This window comes from Mustela putorius, unplaced genomic scaffold (assembly GCF_011764305.1).
Source record: "Mustela putorius furo isolate JIRA1106 unplaced genomic scaffold, ASM1176430v1.1 tig00001584_pilon_pilon_pilon, whole genome shotgun sequence".
NCBI classification, from domain to species: domain Eukaryota; kingdom Metazoa; phylum Chordata; class Mammalia; order Carnivora; family Mustelidae; genus Mustela; species Mustela putorius.
In genome coordinates this window covers 23,737-44,097 of record NW_025421806.1, presented here as the reverse complement: position 1 = coordinate 44,097, position 20,361 = coordinate 23,737, and the positions used below count along the sequence as shown (strand labels likewise).

Below are 20,361 nucleotides of genomic sequence, written 5' to 3'. Positions count from 1 at the left end.
CAGCCAATCAGCGCCTGGCCTGGGGACTCCCTCCCGCCTCTCTGCGCCTCTCCCCAGCAACCCGCAGACCAGAGCCAATCAGGAAATTCGCTTGTGGCCTGGCTCCCGCCTCAGGGATGCAACACGCCTAGTAACGCCACGTCAATTGGCCGCAGCGCTACGCTTCCTCGACGGATTGGAATTTACGACCAATCAACAAAAAGGATGGGGCCAGATCGATGGGCGAAAAAAAGAGCCTTTAATCCCTGGGAGGCGGACTCTCCCACTTGGCTCCAGTTCATTGGTTCCTGATCTTACCCTGCTGAAGAACCTGGCACAATGGATTGAACCCTTGTATTAGTCTAGTCCTGTTGCAGTGATAACCTACACACCATTTTCTTCCCAAACCTAAGGATCCACCCTAAACCTTCTCCTGGCTTCTTCAAAACGCTGGCTGGAGCCATGCCTACTCTGAACCCTTTGACTAGCACCCCACCTTTTAATCCACTCCACCCTATTCTTGTGGCACCCTCTGGTAACCCTAATCCCATAAGCTTTACAGTTCCTCAGAGCTTGGAGGTACATGCTTCCTCTTACCACTGGGTATTTATATTAATGGCTAGAGGAGGGAGGGCACTCAAGTCCAAAAAGGAGTCTAAAGGCAACCACAGAACCCAGTAGATTCAATAGAACCCAAAGCAGCAAGAAAGCTGCATGCTGAGACTTGAAGTCCTTGGGCCCCAAATGCCAGCTAGCCCTGACTAAATTCAATAAACAGATTTGGTATCATGCTGATTATATTAATTCACCCTTCACCTCCTATCCACACAGACAGGATTGACTGAGACTGTCAAATCCCAAATTTCTAGAATTTGGGATAGGGGTAGGGAGTCACTTAGAGACTCAGAGGTCTGCTTGTCCCTCCCCTCTAAGAACCAAATGTTTGCCCTTGTCCTGAGAGGTCTGCCCAGACCACCTTCCAGACCCAGCTCCACTCATTCTGTGACCTTGCACAGGATCCTGGGCTTTGAGACTCTGGCTTTTAGGCAACAGAAAGAACCAAAGCCATTGCAAGGATTCCTGTGGCCCTTTCCCTTTCTTCTACCCAGAACTCAATCTCATAAGGTAGATGATGTTGGGAGAGGGCATCTTAGAGAACCAGCACTCAACTGAATCAGACAGCTGTGAGCCATCCCACTCAAGTATATGTAGTAGGCAAACAAGAGATAAATATGCATTTTACTCAACACAATTAACAGGAATATAGGAAAAAAAGGTGTCAGTCATAGCAAAGTTAATGCCTTTTTGGTGGCAAAGGAACCAGAATGGCAGTAACTAGGCCAAATTTTGCAGGACTCCTACCAACTTCACCAATACCAGACTTATACAGGAATGATCCATTTCACCCACACTCCTCAAGAATGGTAAAGCAGAAAGCCGTCCCCACAGAGAAATGGGCCACTGGAGCCCCAGCTCAGGCTCTTTAAAATGTGGCAGCTACAGTTCATGAGGCTCCGGCAGAGATGTCTGAAACTCCTCAAGAAGGGCTTCACGGTCAGGGGAATGAATCCAGTCCAGATAGGTTTCTAGGTACAGGGGGAGAGACCTGGAGAGCAAAAAGAGTCATGTTTGAGGGTGAAGGATAGGCAGCCACTCCATCCCTTTCATTCATTACCACCCCCAACAGACTCAAGGACTCCAAGAAGCCAACTGCCCTCAGCCCCAACCCCGCAGGCCTCAGCCTCACCATGCAGCATTCTCCTGTGGCAACTCTGTTTGGGCCTTTAGCCTCCACCAGAGAGCAGTGGCCTCATGCCTCCGATCCATCCTCCTCAGAGTCTGAAGCAAGTGAAAGGAAGCATCTTGATTACCTGCAGCCCCACCCCAAAGTAGAAAGGCTTAGAACCTGACACAGCCTTAAGCATTTTATAAAAGGAGAAACTGAGGCTTAGAGCAGGAAAGTATCTTTTCTACAGTCACACATGGAACCAGGAGGGTCCATTCCCAACCATTCCTTGCCCGCCCAAGAAAAAGGGCTCAGCTGACTGCTTCTCCCCAGCAAACTCTGAGCATAGTTGTGGTCTTTGTGTCTGAGGACACTGGAAAGACTGAGGAACTCCAGAGAGCCCTCACACACACTTGCAAATGTCTTCAAGCCTGGGTATATCCCTAGGTATATATGGTACAACCTCATTCATCCCCTTCTATCTGGGAACATCACTCTTCCACTGATCCCCAAGTACCTCCCAGATGGCCCTCTCTGTCCTTGTACATCTGGACATAGCTGATATCATGCAAATATACATACCTGGGCACATTTGCACACTGAGAAGGAAGTCCTGTAGGGCTTTCGTATCTTGGTCAACGGCCACCCACTGAAGTCCACGACTAATCAGGGCAGCTGCCCGAAGCTGTTGTAGTACCACATCTGATATACACCCCTTCTCACGATTGGAAGCAGGCCCTGGGGACCACCCCGAAGTCAAAAAAGTGTGTCCCTGCTACACAGGCACCTGTGTACTGTAGTACTACAGAATCCCAAGTACTCCTCCTTCTCTTCTTATGTCTGGAGTACCCCCCCCCAACCTTTTTTTAAAGTCTCCTGGTAGGCTAGGATACAAGGAAAGGCAACACATTCACCACCCCTCCCCTTCCAGGAGGGACGAGGAAAATTGAGAGTCTAGATCACCTTGTTCTTCATCCTTAGGTGTGGTCCGGAAAAGCAGCTCAAGGCACCTGAAGTGGAACACAAAATAGGGGTGAGGAAGAGTCAACCTCAGAAACTCTAGGGTGAAAAAAAAAAAGAAAAGAAAGAAAGAAAGAAACTCTAGGGTGACTCGGTAAGAATGGAGCTTACTCAGGTCCCAATCAGCAAATTATCCCTCCACACTTCCCCTAGGATTCTGGTTGGCTTCCTGAGCTCACCGGCTAAATTCACTAATTGCCTCTTTTGGGGCCCCCAGCTGCACCCAGGCTTGACCCTGAAGCAGGTAGGTTGCAGAGACCCAGGATGGGCAGTGTGGTGACTCTTTGGTTCCTTTTCTGGCATCTTCCCTCAGCTGGGGCATCTTGGGAAGCAGAGATGATGTGCGGCTGAGTAGCTCCTCACATACAGTCAAGGCATCCTGGGCTCGGCCAGCCTGGATCAGTGCTGCAGCTGCCTCTAAGAACACCTCAGGCATACAAGGCCCTGGAGGGGAAGGTGGGGGAAAGAACTGGGGTGGGAAGAGGACACAGTGTCTTAAAGAGACATTAGTCACCATCCCCAACCTCTTCACCAGGCTCTGGTACCACAGAGACCACCCATTGCTTGCTACCCCGGACCTTTTGCTCGAGAACCTTTGTGGTCTGGCCTTCCAGCTTGGACAGACAGAATAGCAGAAGAAAGAGAAAACAACAGTCCTATTCTACTCCAGAGGAGACTCCAACCCTCTCACTCCATTACAGAGAATCTTGAAGACATACCCACCTTTGATTCTGAGCCATCCAGCACCAGAGCCAGTAGGTCCAAGTAATGCTCTGCAGCATCCTCTGCCCTGAGAAGTCATAGCCTATGAGCTTCATCTTAGGCCCTTAGCAGGGTCCGCCAAGGGCTCTAAACTAACAAAAGGATGCTCAAGGTCCCTGGGGAGTAGGGAGAGTGGGAGCTTGGGGCTCCAATCCAAGCTTGGAGCTACCCTCCTTACAGAATGGATTTGGGAGATTTCAGGGTTTTACACTTGATCTTAGCCAAAAGGCCAAGAAGCGATTGATTTCAGAATTTTAAAGGTACAAGAGCTTAGTGTCTGGGTGAAGAATCTTAAGTTCAGGTCCAGCAATAAGGCAGAAGGTCGAGGAGTGGAAACCTATGTCCTACCACTGACTCGTCCACACAGCTGACGTGCAAGAACAGAAGCAGAATCACACCCCAGGGAAGGCATCAGAAATGGGAAAAGGAGCTCAGATGAGCAAGGCAGTGGAACCTCACCTTCCCACCTGTAAACATCGGCTTGCTAGCAAGTACTTGGCCTGGCTCGGTGTGCCACAATGAAGGGGTGAGGCTGGGTGAGGTCTGGGGAGTAGTAACTCTACTTCAATGAGAAGCTGAGGGGCTTCAAAACTGTGAGTGACATTCAAGGCCTAAAAGGGACAAAAAGAAAAAAGTATATCTTTAATCTTTGGAAGTCCTATTTCCTTCTATTTACAATTTGATTAGTCTCCCTAACACTTCAGCAATCCCTGTATCTTCAGTCCCTTACCTCAACCAACAGCTCCAGACTCTCCAACTCTGCTGCTGTGTTCCCCAGTTGCCGATACAGCCTAGAGGCCTCCAGAAGTGGGGGACCACATGTTGACCCCCCTTTCAGGGCTGCAGCCAAGTACAGCAGAGCTCTTTGTGGATTGCCCTAGAAGGTTGAGAGGACACAAGCCTCAGCTACCCTCATGACGCAGAAAGGTGTCTATAACACCCATAAGTTCCCCGACCCCCACTAGGACTGTCTTTACCATTTTACGGAGACAGGTCCCTAGAGCCGTGTACACCTGGACCAACACAGGTCGTGAGCATAGACCTGAGGCTGCTTCTTGTAGGCTGCTCAGTGCCCTGGGCAGGCTTCCTGTGATCAGCTCCTGGAGGCCTAAGGTCAGTTCAGGGTTTAAACTTAAGGAAGCTGGGGGATGATAGGTAACAAGAAGTACAGAGAAGCTCCACTGAGCTGAATGGAACATGACAGGGAAGGTTTGAGCCAAAGGACCCCTTAAGACAGGGAGCGGGGAGGAAGGGATGAGTAGGACTGCTAGCTGACCTTGGCGATAGGCAGAAGCTGTAAGAAGGATATCCCTTAAGCCCCGGGCATCCTGCAGGGTCAGTGGAGCATCTGACTCCTCAGCTGGAGGGCTCCAAGTTTTCAGAAGCAGCAGCAGATTCTCAGAGGCCTCACTCTGAGGAAAGAAGGGTGATCAGAGGCTCTAAGCCTATAAACCACCTCTCCTCTCCTATCTCAGTCTATCCTGACTGGACCTTGAAATCAAGGGTCCTCCTGATTCCTGTTCCCTCAGTTTTAAGACATAGATAGCTATGGGGTGAGGATAAAGGGAGGAAGAAAACCTTGGGGGCACTGATGATCTGTTTTAGTGAGCTCCTCATTCAGTATGAGCCCAGAGGACTCAGGGCAAGAACTATGTGTGGGTTATTGATGAGAAGACTGAGCTGGGAGATGACTTCAGCAAGGTCAATAAAAGCCCTAACCCTATCCAAGATCATTAAGCAATTTGAAAAAACACTCAAGAGGCACCTGGGTGGCTGGGTTGGTTAAGTGTCAGATTCTTGATTTGGGCTCAGATTATGATCTCAGGGTCATAAGGTCAAGCCCCACATCCGGCTCTACGCTTGAGTCTGTTTGAGATTCTCTCCCTCTCCCTATGCCCTGCCCGTGCATATGATCCCTCTCTCTTTCTCTCAAAACAAATAAATAAATATTAAAAACCTACCACCACTCAAGAGAATCTCCCCAGTGAAAGACCAACCAGAGCAATGTCACCAAGAGTCCCAGAGAGAATCCAGGTCTTCTAACCACCAACCCAGCAGCCTTTCCAGCACAAAATGATGCTACTGCCTCTGAGACAGGTGAGAAATAGGAAGAGACCCTTAGATCCAAGTTACTTCCCAAATTACCTGGTTGCCATTCAAGGTCTGCAGCAAGAAGGTCAAGTCCCCCAAACAGTCAGTGCTTAGCCAGACGGCAGCCTGCAGGCCAGCCAGGTGGTGAAGGGCAGGGAGCACCTCCAGGAGAAGGGTGGAATAATGGAGAACGGAGTCCCACAGCCCCCTGAGCCCACATTCCAGTCTGGGCCCCAACTTCTTCTGGGTCTCCAGCACTGTAGAGGACAAACATACAGCTGAGGTTGGGACCTCATCTCTGCTTTTCTCTTTCTGCAGGAGCCCAAAGGTCACAAAAAGTGCTCCTGGTCTGAGGAACACCTGGAGGATAAGAGAATTGCAACTCTCTCCATGGAGGTGACAAATTTTATTGCTCCTGATATCCCCTTTGCAAGTACTTAAACCCAGACAATCTGGCAGGGAAATGGAAAGCAATCTCTGGCCCTCACCTCTCTCCAGGCCCTGTTGGATATCCTGTGCCTGGTCCTCAGTGAAACCCTGGGCCAGGCTCGCCCTCAGGGTAATGAAATTGCAGGTAACAGTCAATTCCAAGGGGAGAACAGGAACAGCTGCAGGGAGCCCTGGAGGAACACAAGTTGATCTCACAGACCACTCCCTGCAGAAAGATTCCCCAAATAAGATCCAAACCCAAAGATCACCTCACCCCAACCAAAATGGCCATTTGCAGAGTTTGGAAAGGGCGAGTGATGGGGCAAAGAGATTCACCTGCACCAAAGTGAATTCCACTCCAGTCCTGTCTGTGACTTAAATAGGATCCCCTGTCCCTTGGGGAATTTTCTCAGTTCCAGAAATGCAGAACAGGAACTGGTCTCTAACTGTGGGGGAAGGTAACTGACCAACCTGAGGAGTATCCTACTTACCCCTCAGACTATGGAGGAGTCCCCTGAACCCTTCCAGTGAATCTTGAGCCAACTGCTGTCGCCTCAGAGACAGACCCGAGTCCTGAGCCACCTAACAGATGTGGGATGAGGTATCATTGAGGATCAATCCTTATTTCTCCCCTTGCAACAGTGGCAAGGGATGACGTTCTCCAGTCATTTCTGGCTCCTGACGGGGGAAGCCAAACTCACTCTCTCCCCATCAGTTGCGGTAAATCCACCGGAAACCCCCTTTCTGGTAAGCGAGGGTCCCAGCAACCGTGTTACCTTGGCCTGTCGAACGAGCTGGTCATTCTTTTCCCTCCACAGGTCTAGGCAGCTGGTGTGTGGCACTGAGGTGCCCAGAGGGTTCTGGTGCGACATGGTGGTCTAGGCTGGGGTTGGACACCTGGAGGGGAACCCTGAAAGGTAAGCCCGGCCCCGCCGCGGTCCCCACCGGAGCGGGGAGGGGTCCTTCCGCTTCCGAAACCCCCCGCAGCTCCTTTGCTCCCCTCCGGGCCCCAGCAGGAGCGACTCGCCCTTTACAGGAGAAATGGACTATCTCCTGGACACTGTGGCGGCTCCCACCCCCGCCTCTTCCATCTCGCCTCTGGTTGGCCCGGCCGGCAAAACTCTCGGCTGCGGTTGGTCCTCTTCAAGGGTTAGTGCCCGCGGGAAACTCGAGGAAGAAACGAGTCGGGTAGCGATGCGTGAGAGAGGCTACGGCGGACCAGAGGGCGGAAGTGGTACTTCTCAGGGTTCGGCTTGCTAGTCCTTCGCGCAGGCCAAAACCCTGAGAAATCGATCTCGGTACTAGAAACCGTGTCCCATCCCTTCCCTCGCAGCCACACTTCCAGGTCTGTCTAGCTTTGCCCCCGCAGAGGGCAGGCCCGCGCAGTGCATGCTGGGAATCGTAGTACCGCCCGGAGTCGCCACAAAATACCCAGCCGAGGCACAAAGTATCTCCAAAAACGAACTGAGGCCAGACCAGGGCCCTTGCTAATCCGCCCATCCTTTCTTTGCTCACCATGGAGCACCAGCACGCTACCGCATTCTGCTCAACCCCATGCAGGCCGACTGCTGGCAGAACGGCCCTGGGCTTGCACAACCCGCTCTGCTCAAAGGTACCTGCCCCTTTCAACAAATGAGACCCAAGAGAACTGGCTATCAGTACGCAGAAACAAAGCAAAACTGTGACCCTTACCACAGATAAAACCAACTCAATATGGGTAAGCTGAACTTCATTAAGAATTTTTGCTACAGGGACGCCTGGGTGGCTCAGTTGGTTAAGCGACTGCCTTCGGTTCAGGTCATGATCCCAGCATCCTGGGATCAAACCCGCATCGGGCTCCTTGCTCAGCAGGGAGCCTGCTTCTCCCTCTGCCTCTGCCTGCCATTCTGTCTGCCTGCGCTTGCTCTCTCTCCCTCTCTCTCTCTGACAAATAAATAAAATCTAAAAAAAAAAAAAAAAAGAATTTTTGCTACAAAGGCAAGATCAAGAAAATTAGGGGTGCCTGGGTGGCTCAGTGGGTTAAAGTCTGCCTTCAGCTCAGGTCATGATCCCAGTGTCCTGGGATCCAGCCTTGCATCAGGCTCTTCAGCAGGGCACCTGCTTCCCTTCCTCTCTCTCTGCCTTCCTCTCTGCCTACTTGTGATCTGTGTCTGTCAAGTAAATAAAATCTTTAAAAAAGAAAGAAAATGCAAAGTCAAAAATGGAGAAATTATTTTCCGATTATTACCTACCTTATAATCTTATAACCGACCAGTATCCACAATATGTAACTCTCAAAGCTCAATAATGAAAAGAATCTAAACCATTTTAAGATGAACAGAAAAACATGAATAGGAATTTTATGGGGAAAAAAGGTACATGAATGGCTAAGCACCATATTAAAAAATGATTAGCCATCAGGGAAATGCAAATTAAAACCACAAGATAACCTGGCTGGCTCAGTATGTCTCTTGATCTTGGAGTTGCAAGTTCAAGCCCCATGTTGGGTGTAGAAATTACTTAAAAGAATAAAATCTTTTTAAAAAATCTTTAAAAAATAATAAAACCATAAAATACCATGACACATGTACACACAGAGAATGGTTACAATTCTTAAAATGCAGATAATGCCAGGGGTACCTGGCTGGCTCAGTCCAGGGTGTGTGACTCTTGATCTCACAGTTTAGAGTTCTAGCTCCACATTAAGTGTGGAGCCTACTTTAAATAAATAAACAAACAAACAAATAAAAACACAGGTGATACCAAATGTTAGTGAGGATGTGGAAGAACTAGAACTCTTACACATAGTGGGAATATAAAATGTTATAGTTACCTTGGAAAATAGTCTGGCAGTTTCTTAAAAATTAAATCATAAGCTTATCATAGGACCCAAAAATTCTACTCTAGGGAAACCTCTCAAGAAAAATAAAAACACATCTACACCAAGAATGGTATGCAAATGCTCACAGCAGCTCCAAAAATATTCATAATAGCTAAAAAACAAAAAACCCTAAAAGCAATCCAAATGTCCATTAGCAGATCATAGCCATACAATGGACTATGACTCAGCAATAAAGAGGCAAAAACTGATACATGCTTCAACATGGATGAACCTTAAAAAATTCTAAGTCATTGGGGTGCCTGGGTGGCTCAGTGGGTTAAGCCTCTGCCTTTGGCTCAGGTCATGATCCCAGGGTCCAAGGATTAAGCCACACATTGGGTTCTCTGCTCAGCAAGGAGCTTGCTTCCCCCTCTCTTTCTTTGCCTGCCTCTCTGCCTACTTGTGATCTCTGTCAAATAAATAAAAATTAAAGACCACGTATTTGATGACCCCATTTGTATGAAATGTTCAGAAAAGACAAATTTAGAAAAACAGAAAACAGATCAGTGACCTGCAGTGAAACTGAGGATCAGTTGTAAACAAAGTATAGGGACTCTGTAGGAGTGATAAAATTTTTTCTAAAACTAGGGGCGCCTGGGTGGCTCAGTGAGTTAAAGCCGCTGCCTTCGGCTCCGGTCATGATCTCGGGGTCCTGGGATGGAGTCCTGCATCGGGCTCTTTGCTCAGCAGGGAGCCTGCTTCTCTCTCTCTCTCTCTCTCTCTCTCTCTGCCTGCCTCTCTGTCTACTTGTGATTTCTCTCTGTCAAATAAATAAATAAAATCTTTAAAAAAAAGAAAATGAAAAGACTAGGGCAGTTGGCTCAGTCAGTAGAACATGGGTCTCTTGATCTCAGCGTCAAAAGAATTCAAGTCCCAACTCAGGAGTGGAGTCTACCTAAAAAAAAAAAAAAGAGGGATGCCTGGATGGCTCAATCAGGTCAGTGTCCAGCTCTTGGTTTCAGCTCGGGTCATGATCTCAGGGTCCTAGGATTAAGCACTGCCTTGGGCTCCATGCTCAGTGTGTCTAATGAAGATTTTCTCTCTCCCTCTACCTCTCCCTACACTTGCACACACACTCTCTCAAATAAATCAATCTTAAAAAAAAAAAATGAAAGGACAACTCAAGAAAATGAACAAAGTATTTGCAAATCATGTATCTGACAAGGTATGTATACCTGGAATATATAAACAATGCTTATAACTCAAAAATTAGGAAAAAACTCAATTAATAAACAGAGAAAGACTCTGAATGGACAGTTCTCCAACAAGCACAAGAAAAATGCTCATTACCTTTAATCATCAAGGGCATGCAAACCAAAACCATGAGATACCACTTCACACCCACTAGGATGGTTAGAATCAAAAGTAGTAATTATAAGGCACGGATGTGCAAAAATTGGCACCCTTATACACTAACCATGAGAGTATTACGTGGTACGGCGCCTTGGAAAACAAACTGGCAGTTCCTCAAAAAGTTAAACATAGATGTACCATTTGACCTAGCAATTCCACAATATACCACTAGGTATATACCAAAAATAAATGAGAACATACATCCAAACAAAACTTTTACATGGATGTTCAAAGCAGCATTATTTGTAAAAACTGAAAGGTGTTAAGAACCCAAATGGCCATCAATGAATGAACAGATAAACAAAATGTGATATATCCCTGCAATGGAACATTATTTGGCCATAAAAAAGAAATGAAATACTGATACGTGAAGCAACATGGATGAACCTTGAAAAATTAGGCTGAGTGAGAAGCCCGACAGAAAAGGACACATATTGTAGGATTCCATTTATATAAAATGTCCAGAATAGAAAACACAGTCAGAAAGGAGATTAGTGGTTGCCTAAGTTTAGGGATGGAGGTAGGGAGGGTTGGAGGGTGATAGGAAAATGTACCGAGTTTCTTTTGGGGGTGATGATAATGTTCTGAAATGGACTCTGGTGAGTTGTACAGCTCTGTGAATATACCAAAAGTTATTGAATTGTGCACTTTAAATGGCCAAATTTTATATGAATTGTACCTCAATAAAGCTCTTTAGAAAAACAGTGAGTTAGTGTGGAATGGGTGTTTTGATGTCAACTAGGAGGCAGGGATAAGAATTTTTAACCATATATCTTTCTCCAAAAGGATCTTGAAGTTAGATCAGAAGAAAACGAAATAGCCGATGGCACATCAGCGTATTTTCCTTAGGCTTTAGGCTTCAGGCTCCAGGAAAGGAGGCTCCCTGCCAAGAAAAAAAAAAGAAAGAAAAAAAAAGGACGAGGTGGAACCTGACTAGGAGAAGCTGAGGAACTGGAGTCCTGAAATCCTTCCCATTGGTGCTAGGGATGGAATAGGGTCTTTTCTTCTCACAGAGGTACTGTGTGCTTATTAAATGATGCCTGGGAATGGTGTCCACGAGACAGAGAAAAGCAAAGGGACTTTTTTCTAATTCATCTTTTAGTCTTAGCTGGGGCCTAACTTCTCTCTTTTTTAGTGTATCCCTGCCAAGGTTACCAATGTCCTATCCTCTAATTGCCTGAAATAGTATACATTTCTTATCATCTTTCTGTTTGACCTATGTAGCACTACAGACTATTAGCCATGAATAATTCCATCTCTTTCTTTAGCTACCACAGCCATGAATGCCTTTCCTTCACACTCACTGCTAAACTAAGCAGCTTGTCTTCTTTCTGCCAAGAAGAAGTGCTATTCCACAATTTTACATCTGTTCTTCTTTCAGTTGTTTCATCTCCTCCTGTCCTGGGCATTCTTGAACATCAAATAGCAGGCCTGACCCTTCTCTTAAGAGCTTCCCCCCACCCTCCTTTGAGGCACATTTCCATGAGAATTTCATGCCAGCACTTCAATGTGACACAGTAGTGAGATGGATGGAGAGCACAAGGGTCATGCTTTAAACTTATAATTTTGGTTTAAAGTCTGGAATAATCAATGGGACAAGATGAAATGCTATGTAAGAAGGGCATTAGGTCTGATAAATGATAGCAAATGCTGGAAACCTAGGGTGGCCTCCTAAGCCACTTTGTCCTAGAAGTGAAGGACAAAGGGTGCTCTGGGGTGAAAGAACCCAAAAGAGGAGGGAATACAGCACCGTTTCGGATTTTAGACAATGAGTCTGTGTACTCCATGATGCCTGGGCTTGTCTTTCCAGCAGTCTCTGCTATCAGCCAAAGGATAAGAATTTAATAAAATACGTTACACGGAAAAGAAAAGAAAAATGGCAGGTGGGATAACAGGAATGAAGTAAGGGGAGGAGGAGGAGGAGGAGGAAGTAAGGGAAGTGAATTCAGACACTTTCAAACACTTCCCAAAGGTTTTCAGGCATAGGCAGGTCTGCATAAGATGGCCGATGTTATCTGTGCCTCATGGAAGGGGAGAATGACCATTCCCCTAGTCCCTGTAGGACAGTGGGGGCTCTGCCACCTCTCAGACACACATATTTACATTATTAGTTTATTCTTCTTTGGAGGCCACCTTCGAAAGCAAGAGTTAGGGAGCAGGCCCCACTATGATTTTGAATTATAAAATAATGAAGTCCCAGGTGTCAGTAGCTCCTGGCTGCATGGTGGTAAAAAGTGGAGCTAAGCCTCTCTTGCAGATGATCCAGCACCTATATAGGCCAGGCTAGACTGTTCTCCAGCTCTGCCTGTGGCCACAAACCAGCATTAGCCGCCTAGGCTATCTCTGCTGGGCCAGAACTAGCTGCCTGAACCAGGAGCTCACAGCACCATCCACTCGCATCACCAAAGCTATGCCCAGGAAAAGTCCCACGCTGCTCACAATAAAGCCCATGGCTTCAAAAATGAACCTGTAAAGAAAAGTGGAGAATTCTCAGGGGACACTGAGAGTAGGTCTAGAGCCTTTTCCCTGATGAGACAAAACCTGCCCACCCTAATGTTCATTCTTTCCTCCAAGCTTCACCCTCCCCAACACCAATACTTCTCAAGCAAATCCACTTACTTGGGGGCAAACACCTTCCAGACCATGAGATGCCTGCGGAGGATGGAGGCTGCCAAGGCACAGGCCAGAATCTAGGGAGGACAGGAAAGGTCAAGTTACTTGGGGAGGAGGAAACAGGTCAAAGGGAGAGTTGCCCCTGTGAGGACTGGGAGGAGTAGGAAAGTAGTGCATGTCAGTGGAAAAAAACCTGGGTTAGGAGTCAGGAGACTTAAGTCTTTTCCTGGCCTCACCATGACTCACTGTGTGACCTTGGACAAGCACTATCCACCTGTGCTGATCACACTCAGGCTCTGCCTCCTAGGTTGAGAGGAAGATGTCAGTCACACCTTCTGCCTCTGAAGGGAAGGAAGATCCATGACATAGTCTGGGAAAGAATCCTGGCCATCACCTCAGTTTTTCCTGTCTGTCCACTAATGAAGGAATCGCCAAATGCAATCAGCAAGGTCCAGATCTAGCTTATAGAGAGGAAACAATCCAAGGCTAGGATTTAGGAGACCCAAGTTCAAGTCTCAATACAGCCAGCCCCTTGAGGCCACAGCCTTAGGCAACCATTTTGCTTATCTGTACTTCGGTCCAGGCTCTCCCCCAGGGTTTTGGCAAAGCATGAAAGAATGTGATGTACAGGCATGAGAAAAGGTCACTAACTCCGTGCTCTCTCTCTGCACCCACCTGAATACCGAGGACAAAGAGGTACTTGAGGCCCAGCTGCAGCAGCGCTGCATTGAAGTGATGAGGTGCATCCCGGAGCCGCATCTCCATCAGTGGCTCCTCTTCCTCCTCAGGCCTGACTCTGGCTTCAGCTTCATTCCCTAGGGACTGCCACCTCTTCCGGGGCCCTTGACTCTCACAGAGGAAGGGCCAGAGCAAAAGCAATGGGCAACCTACTGCCTCAGGGGGAAGGCAGGGCTAGAATCAGTGGAGGCCTTAGGAACCAGGCCACCCCGGCCCCCAACCACCCTAGCCGACTAAGGCTCCAGGGAGTGCTGGCCAAGGGGTGCCCAAAGATCCAACAAAATAACCTCGACCCACTCAAATCCAGGGGTCTCCTTTCTCTCCAGAAAGTCAGGGTAAACAATGGAAGCAACGGAGGAATAAAGTACCTGCAAAGAGGAGATGGGAGGCAAAGGTGTTGGCTCCCACCAGCAGAGCAGGCAGCCAGGTGGAGGAGCCATGACCCTCTGGGAATCCCACGAAGGCTGCGTGCCAATGAATGGCTGGAAAGACAGGCTGGTGGCCCATGGAGTAGAAGCTCTGCGTGGCCATGAGGGCCCAAGCAGAGACTGCCTGCCATGGCACAGTAAAAGGACCTGGGGGAAGACAGAAACCTCTTCACAGTCACATCCCATTCCCTAATCCATAGCCTACTGCCTGGCAGTCAGATCCTCCTACTGCTTCAGTGCTGCACACATACAATGCCCCTCACCCCGACCTCCTTACATGCAACACTCTGCTATTCTAATTCCCTCTTTGGCACTAAGCCTCCATTTCTCTAATCTGAACTGTGTTCCATCTCTCTCTCTCTCTCTCTCTCTCATATACAAACAGCTCACTATGACTTTACACACTTGTAATTCCCCACTCCCATTACTGGAAAATCAGGAAATGAACTCCATGAAGGTGCAGCATTTCCACTAAGAAATGAATCTTAGAGTACTCATGTCTCTCCCTCCTTCATGAGCCTTGCTGAGAGCCAGTGGCAGGGATCAGTTAGCTTGGCTACACCAGGAAGACCATCCCAACTTTGTGAAGAATCTGAGGAGCAACACCTCCCTGAAAACAAGCGAGGCTGAAGTCACATCACTACTGTCCTTGGAGGAATAAGGGCTGAGAAACGTATTTACCAGGGGTGGTGATGGGTATCCCAGCAGCAAGCAGATGCAGGAGAAGGAAGCTCTGCAGAAACAGAAGCAGGAACACCAGGCTAACGCGCTCTGCATGCAATAGCAGAAGTGGGAAGGCCAAGAGGGTGAGTGCCGTGACCATAGCAGCTGAGTAGACACTCCCCAACTGATAGGCCGCCACAGTCAGGGGGCCCCGGGATCTGGTCCTCTCTAGCCGGCCCCGGAACTCCTCTTGCATGTGTCGATAGATCTGAGGTACCACATAATCCAAGTCAGCCTGAGAAGTGGGCGGGCCTGAGAAGGGAGTGAGGACAGTCCTGGTCCTTGGGGCTCCTGTCGTAGCCTTTACTAGCACTGTCACAGGCCTCCAGAGCAGCAGCATGAGCCCTGAAGCGGCCAACACGGCCACAGCCCTAGGCAGCACAACTGATGCCCCAGCAACCAAGGCCCGGAGACGTGGGGGTGCTTCATCAGCCCCCGACGCCAGCGCCCAGTAGGCAGCAGTGCCCAGTACCATTAGGGGCAGCCCCCAGCGCACAAAGAGCACAGAGGGCTCAGGACTCTTGAGATTGCTATAGCGGCGAAGCCATAGGCGCACGACAGCTAACAGGGCTACCAAAGCCCCCACACAAGCTCCATACCACAGATTCTTGGCTCGACTACCCACCATGGATGCCAAGGGACTCAGCCAGGGAGAGGAACGGCAAGCAGGTGTCTCTTCAGGGCAGCGATGAAAAAGCCCAGCTAGCCTTATACATAAAAGCAACCCTACTCCAAGTCCCAAGGCATAAGTACCACTGTGTCGGGGAGGGCCCGTGGAGGCCGGAAAACAAAGGCGGGGCATTGTGAGCAGCTTAGGTGGGAGCAACTTGCCCTCCCAGTGAAGCTGGGCAATCAGGAGCAAGATGAGGGAACCCAAAAGGAAGGGGGTGGCCCTCGCCTCAGCTACAACAAAGCTATCAGAGAAGAAAGCAGCAAAGCGAATGAGCAGGAATAATAAGACAGGCCCAGGGATGGGAAGTAGGGCTTCCAGGGGCCTCTTGGACCCCCAGCCAGCCCATGCTTTCCACAGAAAAGGCAGGAGTGAGCCCACTGCAGCCATAGCCCCTAGGACCACTGGATCCAGCCTCAGCCCAGTAGTTGTCAGGAGTCCAGCACACACTATGGTACCAGCCAGACCACAGGCCATAGGTATTAGGAGGAAGGGGTGGAAGCAGAAGCCTGGGGATGTCGCCCACTGGGATACCAGCAGACAAAGAAAGCAGGCAGCGGCCATGAGAGCAGCACCCCCGGCCATGCGACCCAGAGAGAAACGAGCCCAAGACTGAATGCACATGGCCCGAACTCCCCGCAGGAACTGCTGCAGCTCAGTAATCACAGTCTGTAGTGCTGCCTCAGCCCCCTGGGGGCTCTGCAGAAGCCGCTGGTAGTCAGCAGAGGCATTGGAGAAAAGGTTCTGCAGCCGATGAAGCTCCATAATTTGAAGGTCCTGAGAAGCAGCTGAGTAGGCGTGAAGAAATCGGGATACCTGGCAAAAATGGTCAGAGACCAAGGGGAAAACATCAGAGATATCAACCAGGACAGAGGCAAAGATAGCTGTTATCAAAAGGGGTATCTGGAAATCAGGGACCTGAACTCTGTCTGGAACAGGGGGGAAGGGAGGGAAGGAGGACATGGCTATGGAAGGTGGGATTAAGACTGAACAAATGACAACAAGTGATCATTATGCTTCTCCTATGCCCACCCTAGTCCATCACGTACCTGCTGGGCATTGAGATGGAGAGCTGAGGCTTGGGCCAGAGCAGAGGAGTGAGGCTGGGCATCTTCAACCTCTGAGAACAGCTCAGCCATCACCTCCCCAATGTTCCCAAACGGAATGGGCAGGCCCAGCAGCAGGGCCAGCGTAGGAACAAGGCTGATTTGAGGAACTATCTCTGGCTCCTAGAGGAAAAGGAGATGGGCCAATGGGTTCACCACAGAGCTGAGATCAGGATTTGGGATGGAAGACATAGGGACCTCAGTAGGAAATGAGTGGGGGATGCCCAGAGTCATGAATTTGAGAGCCAAAAATGGAGAGAGCCACAAGAATGCTGTGATCATAATTCAACTGAATACCAAGAGACCAGACAAAGAACACCCCAGGCCTCACCTCTGGGGGGGCACCAGGAAAGAGGGCTTTGGGACTGTACAGAAAAAGTGCAGCAGAGATCTCCAGCTCACTGTCTCCTCCATGGTCCCCAGTCATGGTCATCCCATGGTCCCCAATCACAACCAGCAGTGTGTCATTTTCCAGACGCTCCACAAGTCCCCTGAGGGCCAAGAAATACATCAGGAGGTAGGAATGGATAAAGATTTTCCTAGGAGATCATTCCCCGCCACCATAACTTCCATTAGGAGGGCCTAGACTTTTGGCAAAGAGATACCTCTTCAGTCATGACCCTACCTCCCAAAGCCGCATGCTGAGTTACTCAAGATGGATGAGGCCCCTAGCTTCAGAAAAATGCCTAGAAAAGGCAGAATTCAGCAAGGAAAGAGGCTCCAAGATAAAGACTTTTTCTCTTGGGTCAATATATCCTAAGATTCTCAGACACAAACCCATTCCCCCAGCCAATATCCCACACTCACTGGATCACCTGGTCCATTTGGCTAAGTTTCTTGGCCATTTCAGGGTGGTGAGGGCCATACTTGTGGCCACAGTGATCCACACCCAGGAAGTGAGCAATCAGCATATCCCATTTACCACTGTCCACTGTGAAAGGAAAAACACTAAGCACGGGGGACTAAGGCCCACTCCTCAACCCCAGCCAAGTTCTGACACTATGTGAAGGGACACAATCCCAGGCCACTGTACCCACGAGAAGCTCAGAATTTGTGACCTGAAGTAGCCCTCCCCAGCTCCCAGTCTTAGGCCTGCCTCTGGCCCCATGCTCACTGGTTGGATACAGGTGTTCCAGGATGCCATTGTCCACTGTGTGCAGGTCTCTGACATTGAAGGATGGGAAGAAGAAAGCTTGGGAGAAAGCTCCAGGGAAAAGATCTTTCCAGGTATCATCTCCCATGAAGACCACACGCCTTCCTGCAGGGACATGAGAGTGGGTCACAACCTAAGCAAGAGTCAAGGCAGAGGGAAAGAGAAGAGGATGCCCTTTATAGATGTCTCAGAAATCTCAACCAGCAATTTCACCCAGCAACTCTTTATCCTTCAAGGCCTAAAATTTTCTGCTATGAAGCTTTCCCTGATAACCATACTTTCCCCAATAACCAGACTTCTCACTCCTTGTTTCTACAAAAGGCTCTGCTAGTTCTCAATCCCTAGCTATTTTTGCTACTCTGTTTTTCCTGGGTATATGCTGCTTTTTCCAAGTCAGTGAGTGGACAAGGTATGGCACCCTCTGCACTTTCCTCCACACTTGTGAGAATATCAGACTCACATCGTCTCCTCTTCATTGCTCTACTGCCTCTTACTGAAAGCTCCCCAAAAGTAAAACCAACACTCCATGCAGATTATAAACTCCAGAACGAAAAAGCCCACACCTGCACTTGCTGCATGCAGGGCTCTGGTCCCTCTCTTTCCCTGTCCTTGCACAGCAGTCTAGCATGCAGTTGAGCACCCAAAGTTCTGGCTCTCTGACCTCTAAAGAGAAAATATGGTAAGGTATTCTGGCTTCCAAAGGGGCCCAGACTAACCTGCACTGGCGAGCTGCTTAATGAGATTGTCTTCCACTATGGCATAGCTGGCAAAGTTACTGCCAGCATCGATAAAGGTAGGCAGTGAGCCTGTGGTGAGGGCCTTCAGGCGCTGCATGGTGGTGGTGGGGGGATCAGCCTTAGATTGGTAGAGCCTGGCATGGTGGGGCTGAATCTCCAGGATCCTTTGCAAGGAGTCCAATTTGCCCAGGAAGGGCAGAGAGACAGGAGGCTCTCCAGGACCGTGGGAGCGCTGGGGATGGGCAAAGTCAAATCTCAGAGCATCTATCAGCACCAACACAAGCCGAGAGAATCGAGAAGCCATCCAGCAGGCCCCAGGCTTCCCTTGGCTCCCCCATGGCAGGGAACCAGGGCCTGGGGGCTCTTGGCAGCTGCTATGGTTGGTGAGTTCCAAACGGGTAAGCAGGAAGCCACTGGTGAAGAGAGCAATGCCGGCGTAGAAGAGGAAGCAGACCCAGGCCAGGAAGAGCAGCACTGAGATCTTCTGCATCCTGCTGGTAGCGGGGAAGGAATTCATCACTGTAGGGTAATGTATATTCTGGTGCCTCAATACAAAGCAAAGCAAAAATCACTTCCTCTTGGAAGCCTTCCGGAGGATAAACAGCCCCAAAGCCAACCCAACGCAATGTTCCTCTCCATCAGTTATACCAGTGTTTCCAAAGATGAGATCCGCAGACTATGGGCATCAACCTGGAGCAGTTGTTTAAAATGCTGATTTCCAGGCCCCACCCCAGATCTACTTAATCAGGATCTTTGGGGGTGGAGCTAGGGATTTGCACATGTACTCCAAGAGAGTCTAACGATGAAACGCACAGTCCACGAGGGAAACTTATTCCTACTGGTAGAAAGCTCTCTGACAGCTCATTTCTTCACCTCTCTCCTTGCCAATCTCAAAACCCCTGGGGTGGCCAAGGCTTGCAACCGCAGGGTAACCCGGGCGGGACTGACGGCGCCGCCTGGTGGGGACCACGAGGACCAAGGGGAGGAGTCACGCTCAGCTTCCGATGGCCAGTCTCGCCAGGAGACCGGAGTCGCAACCTACCCCGCGCAGCAAACCAGAGTCACAGGGTCTAGGGCTTGTTGGGCCTCGCCGGGACCCACACATCCGGACGACTCTGCTTCATCTGGTGGCTACCCAGACTTCTCCTGGGCGCCGTGGCTTCGGTACTTAGAACACTAGGTTGCGAGCTGCGGGGGATGGGTCCCTTTGGAAAAGGGGAGTGACCAGTAGGAAGAGCGAGTAGATTCTCGAAGACCCTGGCTCACCTTGAACGATGCCCGGAAGCGCAGCAGCAACGCCTGCCCACTGGCACCACAGACAAGCGCACGCCGGACAGAGCGGCCCGCGGGGGCCCTCAGCGCCATCTGCCGGCGCCTCTGAAGAAGTTCGGCAGGGAGCGCCGGACCGGCCCCAGGAGGAGAATTTGATGAGAGATCATAGAAGTTCAAGAGAATTAGGAGCAGGGAGCTAAGCTAGAAGAGCTCAGGGAAGCACTGGTCATTCTTGATTAAGCCTAAGAACTGTCCTTTTGGAATCAAACTTAGCATGAATCTTAGCTCTGCCACTCGCTGGCATTATTGGGCATTACTTCATCCGTAAAGTAGGGATAACTATTTTCTCCTTTTTGCTTAGCTGACACCAACTGATAGATTTTATTATTCCCCCTCTTCATGTATTTTCACTGTATCTTCCAATTTAGTAATTTAAAAAATACTCCCAATTTAAAAATGGGCAAACGTGTGGCAACGGACGGGCTCAGTCGCTAGAGCATGCAACTCTTAATCTTGAGGTCGTGAGTTCAAGCCTCACATCGGACAAAGACTCCCGCTTTAAGATAAATAAATAAATAAATACATACATAAAATTTTACAAGATTTTATTTATTTGACAGAGAGAGATCACAAGTAGGCAGAAAGACAGGCAGAGGGAGAGAGGGAAGCAGGCTCCCTGCTGAGCAGAGAGCAGGATGTGG

The 20,361-nt window shown here is 49.3% G+C and overlaps 2 protein-coding genes across 13 annotated transcripts; both read right to left on the bottom strand.

Annotated features, from left to right (window-relative positions):
* Nucleotides 1–1,199: 1,199 nt before the first annotated feature.
* On the bottom strand, nt 1,200–7,847 carry FANCG (FA complementation group G). 4 transcript variants are annotated; one of them, XM_013053714.2, is made up of 15 exons: nt 7,035–7,846; nt 6,784–6,904; nt 6,499–6,589; nt 6,067–6,198; nt 5,633–5,835; nt 4,764–4,899; nt 4,465–4,595; nt 4,218–4,364; nt 3,947–4,098; nt 3,449–3,515; nt 2,905–3,194; nt 2,669–2,715; nt 2,288–2,443; nt 1,727–1,850; nt 1,200–1,585 (listed from the first exon to the last, which is right to left on the bottom strand). In XM_013053714.2, exons 2-15 carry the CDS (start codon nt 6,877–6,879, stop codon nt 1,477–1,479), a joined length of 1,881 nt encoding a protein of 626 aa, XP_012909168.2. In that variant the 5' UTR covers nt 6,880–6,904; nt 7,035–7,846; the 3' UTR covers nt 1,200–1,476. The 4 variants fall into 4 exon arrangements, 3 of the variants coding, with proteins under 3 accessions (XP_012909168.2, XP_012909169.2, XP_044943813.1); XM_013053715.2 differs by having other exon boundaries at nt 7,104–7,846; XR_001178643.2 differs by having other exon boundaries at nt 1,727–1,818; nt 6,784–7,847.
* Nucleotides 7,848–10,119: 2,272 nt separating this feature from the next.
* On the bottom strand, nt 10,120–19,708 carry PIGO (phosphatidylinositol glycan anchor biosynthesis class O). 9 transcript variants are annotated; one of them, XM_045087871.1, is made up of 11 exons: nt 19,431–19,707; nt 18,368–18,882; nt 17,613–17,756; nt 17,306–17,429; nt 16,830–16,989; nt 16,442–16,621; nt 14,681–16,208; nt 13,940–14,146; nt 13,509–13,723; nt 12,840–12,910; nt 10,120–12,687 (listed from the first exon to the last, which is right to left on the bottom strand). In XM_045087871.1, exons 2-11 carry the CDS (start codon nt 18,876–18,878, stop codon nt 12,558–12,560), a joined length of 3,270 nt encoding a protein of 1,089 aa, XP_044943806.1. In that variant the 5' UTR covers nt 18,879–18,882; nt 19,431–19,707; the 3' UTR covers nt 10,120–12,557. The 9 variants fall into 9 exon arrangements, with proteins under 9 accessions (XP_044943806.1, XP_044943805.1, XP_004747546.2 ...); XM_045087870.1 differs by having other exon boundaries at nt 18,368–18,879; XM_004747489.3 differs by having other exon boundaries at nt 18,368–18,879; nt 19,655–19,707.
* Nucleotides 19,709–20,361: the final 653 nt, after the last annotated feature.